Source organism: Nansenia antarctica, assembly GCF_963989245.1.
Source record: "Nansenia antarctica genome assembly, chromosome: 1".
NCBI lineage: Eukaryota > Metazoa > Chordata > Actinopteri > Argentiniformes > Microstomatidae > Nansenia > Nansenia antarctica.
Window position 1 is genome coordinate 16,209,618 of NC_137674.1, and position 7,605 is coordinate 16,217,222.

General features: G+C 49.1%; 1 protein-coding gene across 1 annotated transcript in view; it reads right to left on the reverse strand.

The window, feature by feature from the left end:
- The window catches only part of dlg5a (discs, large homolog 5a), a gene marked incomplete at its 5' end in the record, with an annotated part of 56,169 nt that extends 48,863 nt beyond the window's left edge, over window positions 1-7,306 (reverse strand). Inside the window, one exon of the mRNA XM_080550407.1 lies at window positions 6,997-7,306. Within this exon, the coding sequence (XP_080406533.1) occupies window positions 6,997-7,306 (310 nt within the window). The remainder of the gene's footprint in view (window positions 1-6,996) is intronic.
- Window positions 7,307-7,605: the final 299 nt, after the last annotated feature.

Here is a 7,605-nt window from a genome sequence, read left to right on the forward strand (position 1 = left end):
TGTTTAGACGCCGGCTCTACCTCCTGAGCCACAGCCGCCCCAGACACAACCGTATAGCTCTCGCCTATCTAGTCCGCTCTCTGAAGTCTGAACACTTAAGGGGTTAAGGCTAAGTGGCTGAGCATTGATGGATATAGATACAATTCTCTCTCGTCCCTTTGGCAAGGAGAGGCACTCTCCAGTCCTAGAACTCCCCCTGACTGCCTTACTGGGGGGTGAGGGGGGGCAAGCGACAGCAGAGAGAAAGGTAGACAGATGGGTGGAGGAAAAATGAGAAAGCAAGGAGTAGAGAGAGAGAGAGAGAGAGAGAGAGAGAGAGAGAGAGAGACAGAGAGACAGAGAGACAGAGAGGAGAGGAGAAGAGAGGAAGACTGAAGGGGTACAAGAGGACAGTGCTAGGGGAGAAGGAAAGAGAGGGGTAAGTAGGGAGAGGGTGGTGGGGTGAGGGGGGTGAGGAGATTTCCATGACCTCACCACACTAGCAGCATTTATACTGTGGCATTTCCTCTGCCTCCCAGGGTAATTATGAAGCAGAGAGGAACACGTGTTAATGGTAATTAAGTCCTGTTCCACAGCATTGCCTCCTGGCTGATACATCGAGACTACACAGCGTCAAGACTGAGAGGAGAGGAGAGGAGAGGAGAGGAGAGGAGAGGAGAGGAGAGGAGAGGAGAGGAGAGGAGCCAGGAGAGGAGAGCAGAGGAGAGGAGAGGAGAGGAGAGGAGAGGAGAGGAGAGGAGAGGAGAGGAGAGGAGAGGAGAGGAGAGGAGAGGAGAGCAGAGGAGAGGAGAGGAGAGGAGAGGAGAGGAGAGGAGAGGAGAGGAGAGGAGAGGAGAGGAGAGGAGAGGAGAGGAGCCAGGAGAGGAGAGGAGAGGAGAGGAGAGGAGAGGAGAGGAGAGGAGAGCAGAGGAGAGGAGCCAGGAGAAGAGAGGAGAGGAGAGGAGAGGAGAGGAGAGGAGAGGAGAGGAGAGCAGAGGAGAGGAGAGGAGAGGAGAGGAGAGGAGAGGAGAGGAGCCAGGAGAGGAGAGGAGAGGAGAGGAGAGGAGAGGAGAGGAGAGGAGAGGAGCCAGGAGAAGAGAGGAGAGGAGAGGAGAGGAGAGGAGAGGAGAGGAGAGGAGAGGAGAGGAGAGCAGAGGAGAGGAGCCAGGAGAGGAGAGGAGAGGAGAGGAGAGGAGAGGAGAGGAGAGGAGAGGAGAGGAGAGGAGAGGAGAGGAGAGGAGAGCAGAGGAGAGGAGAGGAGAGGAGAGGAGCCAGGAGAAGAGAGGAGAGGAGAGGAGAGGAGAGGAGAGGAGAGGAGAGGAGAGGAGAGGAGAGGAGCCAGGAGAAGAGAAACCAGAAGTAACATGGGCTGATAAAACAACTCAGGGCTTTGGTATTCCTTACCCTGAACATCTCAGCAGAGGCCTAATGCTGTCATCCACTTCTTCCCCATTTGGGACTTCTGAAGTGAAGCCGGTGCCTGATGCATTTCCCCACTTCTAAACTAGCATGACCCGCCTGCACTGAATGGAGAGATGTGTTCACACCACAAATGGGCTATCAGAGGTCGATAGAGTTAAATTGGGACAGTGACACAGAAATGACCCCGCTTGTGTCAAAACACGCGGGTCAATCTCTCATTAGGCTTGATGGCTTTATCGACCCAAATGAGTGACTACTACATGTGGCCTGGGGTGGTCCGGTGGTCCGGTGGTCCAGCACCGCGGTCTACAGTGCACACGTATATGCCCATGTTGGCATGGGTTTCGAATCCGGCCCATGCCCTGCTGACATGCCCTCTCTTCCTTCTTCTCCTTACTTTCCTGTCTGTCTTCACTGTCCAATAAAAAATATATATATATATATATGAGCGCGACTGCACTCAGAAAAAGAAAAAAATAATAATAATAAAATGAGTGACTACATACAGTGGGATGCAAAGAGCACCCCTGGTTTAAAAGTCTGTTACAATTAATCTCCAAGTGATTGAAAGCAAACCTGAACACTAAATGCTTGCTACACAACTTCAACATGCAGCGTCTTCTATCGTATGATAGGACCTCTACTGAACGGTACTGTTCCACTGGTATTTATACTAGTTATTATTATGCAGTGGAAAGTAATATTATGATAATTATAGTGTCATTAAATGTGGTTATTATCTGGTTCTGAATGGCACTCAAAGTACTGGTACTGGTGCTTTTTCGATTTCCAAACACACATGTAGGCCTGACTCAGGTTATTACTGTGAAATAAACATTACTATAAAGGAAAACGTTTACAGTCTTTCACAAAAGAGTAAGTCTTTCACAAAAGAGTAATTCATTCTATACCCATTTCCGGTGTAACCTGTTTATGGTGGATATATATATATACTACTGCACTGCAAAGTAATAAAACGCAAAGTGACAGCTCGTATAAAATAAGGGCTATGAGATGCCATCAATCAGGTGTAGCAGCCATGCTGGGGTAACAGTGGATAGATTTATGGCCTAATCTACAGACACACATGATGAGAGAGAGGGGGTGGGGTGGATGGATGGCTGGGAGGAGAGAGAGCAGCAGAGAGAGAGAGAGAGAGAGAGAGGGAGGTTTAAGCTAGCCAGACCCAGGAGGTATGTTTAAGCGTGCTGGTAGTGACACCTTGTCACAGTGGCATAATTCATCCTGTCTACCCTCATGGTTTATCTACCCAGTAGGATGTCTACCCTCATGGTTTATCTACCCAGTAGGATGTCTACCCTCATGGTTAATCATGGACTTCAGGAGGAAAAAATCTGAGGTCCAGCCCCTGCTCGTCGATGGAGGGAGCGTGGAGAGAGTCTCAACCCTCCGATTCCTGGGGGTGCACATACAGGATGACCTGTCCTGGAAGATCAACACAGCAGCCATCATCAAGAAGGCACAACAGCGGCTCTACTTCCTGAGAGTCCTCAGGAAAGACCACATCGGACAGGAGATGCTGGTGGTGACCTTCTACCGCTGCGCAGTGGAGAGCATCCTCACCTACTGCATCTGCATCTGGTTCTCCAGCTGCACAGCCGCAGAGAGGAATGCGCTACAGAGAGTCGTGAGATCGGCCCAGAAGATCACCGGCGCCCCCCTCCCCTCTCTGGAAGAGCTGTACAACACACGCTGCCTCAGGAAGGCCTCCAAGATCTCCAGAGACCCATCCCACCCTGGGTACGAACACTTTGCTCGGCTGCCCTCGAACAGGCGGTTCAGGACCATGTTCGCAAGGACAAACAGACTGAAGCTCAGCTTCTACCCCAGGGCCATTCAGGCCCTGAACACAGCAAAGACCTAGGTTCTAGGCCCTGGACAATCTAGACAAATTGATGGCAGCTACTAGATTGAAATCAAGTGTAATACTGAAACACAACTGTGTACATTTCAAACCTGCAAACTGCGACACTTTAAATGAATGTGCAATAACACTATGTGCAATATGACAACCCTAGGGTACATAAGGTTCAGAGAATAGGAAATGTTAGAATAGGTATAGCATAGCATAGAGTACAGCACAGTGTTTTATTTGTATAGTATAGTATAGTGGATAGTGTACATAGCCTTTATTTATGTAAACCAGCTCTTTTCCCTTCTTGTTTTTAGTATTTTTTTTCCCTAGCACCAGGGGAGCCCCCCCTCCCAAATTTCGTTGTTTGGTACCTGTACTATATCAATGACAATAAAGACCATTCATTCATTCATTCATAATCTATGGCAGTAGGATGCTGGGTGACTGACAGACAGCCGCCCCCCCGCGGTCCTGGGCTGGACAGAGAGAGAAGCTGCTGACGAGGCACTTTGGGCTCAACTTCAAAACAAAAGGCCTGTTGTCTCTCTCCCACACTCCCTCTCTCTCTCTCTCTCTCTCTCTCTCTCCCCCCCTTTTCCTCTATCCTTCCCCCCTTCTCTTTCTCCCCCTCTCTTCTCCCTCCACCCCTCTCTCTCACCCTCCCCCCACTCTCCCTCCCCTTCTCTGAGCTTCTTCAGCACAGAGGAGTAACCAATTAACCCAGTCAGAGAGAGAGAGAGAGAGAGAGAGAGAGAGAGAGAGAGAGAGAGAGAGAGAGAGAGAGGGAGAGGCACGAGAACTAAAGATGTGGACGCTGCATCTTGTCAGAGACCGTTGCGTCACACCACCCCTCTCATTGTGCGTTAAAATCAATGTCACAGTGAGCAGAGACAGGATGTGCAGGTACTGTAGAACTAATGCAGTGCAGGGGGAAGAGGACAATTCACGGCATGAAATCTGTTCGATTATTAAATGAGCTTAGAGTGCAGTAGCATGCTCTCTCGTCTGTATAGAAGGCCCAACGTAATTAGCTACAAGTCTAATTCTCATGCGCCCACTTTCGATGCGCTGATTTGATTCATTGACGTTACACCGCTATTAACAACATTATTGAAGCACACATCACATGTTAGCGTCTTCACAGGCAAATGATGGGGAAAAAAACAACTGTATTTTTCGACCATACTGGGGGGTTGGCAAAGGCAAGCTTTGAACCATCTCTGCTCCTCCTCCACTGCTGTGCCTGTGGTGTGTGTGTACATTGGTGTGTGTGTGTGTGTGTGTGTGTGTGTGTGTGTGTGCACGTGTCTCCCCGAGAGGGTGTGTCTGCGTGTTTAAGTACAGTGTACTGTAGGCTATGTGTCTCTCTGTGTGTGTGTGTGTATGGGGCATATCTGTCGGTAAGGTTAGGCAAGAGTCTGCCTGTGAGCCAAGCGGAGGACGTGCAAAGGCAGGCAGCGTGAGAGGATGAGGAGGAAGGGAGGATGAGTCGAGCTCATCTCTTACACATGCTCACATTCTCTCACTCGCACCATATTTTGACACATGCATTCACCCTCACACACACAATTTCACTAACGCACACGTGCGCTCTCTCTCTCTCTCTCACAGTCTCACACACGCGCACACAAGCTCGGTAGTGTTCAACCCTACGCTCTTGTCTCTCTCTCTCTCTCTCCGTCTAATGCCCGAAGGGGACTCGTATCCAGTCTCTCACCAGCACGGGTAAACGCAGTAATCGCGTCAGCCCAAATCACTGCACTAAAGATAATGAAAAGCATGAAAAAAAAAAAAACTCAACTTAAAAACCGAGGCAGGCAGCAGAGAGCAGAGGGGCCGTGATAATGATAATACGTCTCTCGGGGGGGGCTTACAGGGGGGAGACGAGAGGTCATTTCTGATGAATAAACACAGGCCGATTAGGAAGAATATACAACAATGCTGCTCAGATCATATAGAACCTACAGTATATGGATCATATTTGGGGTGGGGGGGCTATATTTGACAGGGGGGTAGGGGTAGCTTTAGTGGGGTTTGATACTGGGTTCTTGGAACTGTCAGACCTAAGAAAAACACTTATTCGATTTTGTCACCCCCCCCAAATACCTCACGTGGCTGATGGTGTAGGAGCTGGGTTAGATAGGCCTACTTGTCTTTTGAAAGCACCCAATGCAGATTGTACATATTGCTCAATGATGGATCCCAACAGCATTCTTACCGAAACAAAGTGTGCCTATCCATCCTTTCTGTTTCATATGGTGCTGGTGCTGGCCTATTTGACTTCAGATCGGTTACTGACAGACACAATGTTCTCCTACACGACCAGTGGTCCTCAACGAACACACTACCTGCTACTGGCTGAATGAACGAAGCTAGCCATTCAGACCATAGAAAGACGACGCAAACACATCAAATGTGGGACAATACCTGGTCTTTCACTGTACATGGGAGAGGATTGACTGGTGCCACGTTATGATGTGAAGGCGTGGGTTATAAGCATACATGCACAGGTCGACAAGGAACCGCACACCAGTCGGGCAAGCCCGTTGCTATGGAAACAAGTCAGGCTCTGTTTCACTAAGAGGAAGCACTTGGGTTTGCAACATATGAAATGCAAATGGCTTATTTATGCCAAGCGCACCCATTGATAAAACAAATGTGGGTTTTGGAAACACTCATTCACATAAGTGTGGTTGACTATGGATTTATTTCGCTACAGTTAGATGACACATCGACATTAGCCTGATAGGGGGGGGGGGGGGGGGGAGAGTGAGAGAGACAAGACCTAGCATGCACTAACAAGACCTTGCCATGCAATACCAACGCAAAAAAACAACACCTGAAGCATGACTCTTTTAGGCTGAGAGTCTGTTAGATGTATGGTTAGTTATGTGAAAGACAGCTGACTCAGGGAATCCACACTGAACTGTGTACAGTATGGCTGTCAACGCAAGCCTGTATGGAATAGAGTTGGTTTTGATCAGCAGGGTAAGGGTTAGTAAAAAAAATCCCTTAAGTTGAAATACATTATTACACAAGTTATGACACAATTAGGCCCATGTCTGCAGCTGTAATGCACCTAACACGGTGGATAGAGCAGCCCTCAATGTGCTTTATGACTTAACCACTGGAGGAGGCCTATTATGTGCATTACAACAGCCGACATCAGTCTAATTGTGTTATAACTTCTTGGTGTGTAACCTGTACACTGGGCAGGACATACGAGGTAGGAAAACAGCTCGCAGATCAAGAGTCCATTGACATGTTATTAGAATTGCGTGTTGGCTTCCTGTGTCCTCAAACTTCGCATGGACAATAACAGACTTCCATACCCCTTTGATGTCAACATGGCCTGATCCATCAATGATAAAAAAAAAATAAAAAAAAATGCCTAGCCTATTCAATGATGCATAAGAGCAGAAGGTGTACGGGACAGAAGTGTTGCACACACAGACACAGACACACACACACACACACACACACACACACACACACACACACACACACACGCACACGCACACACACACAGACACACACAGGGGACCTCCCAGAGTGAGTGCATTAGATTGACCTGGGGTACTGTGCATAGTCCACTCTCTCTCCACTCCTGCGAGAGTGTTGCACCGCTAGACTCGGGGGGTAAAAGGGGTCGCATGCATAAAGGGTTGCATGCATAAAGGGTTGCATGCATGCATGCATGCGTCTCATGCATTTCTCACCAGACGAGACGTGGTCCACGGGTCCGCCTCCACCGTGGGTGAAGAGGGCAGCATACAGGTCGGGGTACGCCTTCTCCAGGGCCACACACAGGTCCGGGAAATGGTCGCTCTCCTTGTCCCTCAGCATCTTCAGAAGCTGGTCCACTTTCTCCCCGCTGGACGAGGAGCAGTTCTGGTCCAACTCGAACCGGTCCAGCGGGCTCAGGGTGCCCGAGAGCAGTAGCAGCTCGATCAGCCGCTCCGCGTCGGTGACGGACTCCACTAAGTTCTGGTGGCATTGGTCTAGCAACTCTTTGTGCTTGGGCTCCATGGCTGTCCCTGCTTTAGTTCCGTAGCTAAACAGGCTATAGCTGACTTGCCTTTTTAGCTTCTGCCTTGTCCCTCGGTTTCAGTCCTGGAAAATGGACTGAAACCCCGATATGCAGAAGAAGGAACTAACTAACCTCCTAAATGTAGCCTAACTTGTAGAATTTCGTCAGAACCGCCACGGGAAAGCAGTTTTTATAACACATAGAAAAAAGGAAGGAGCCATATTTGTTGCCCAATGCTGGGGGACTGTCTGCACTAAAACAGCGATACATTTCACCAGCTCACTCCCGTCTTAGCAAC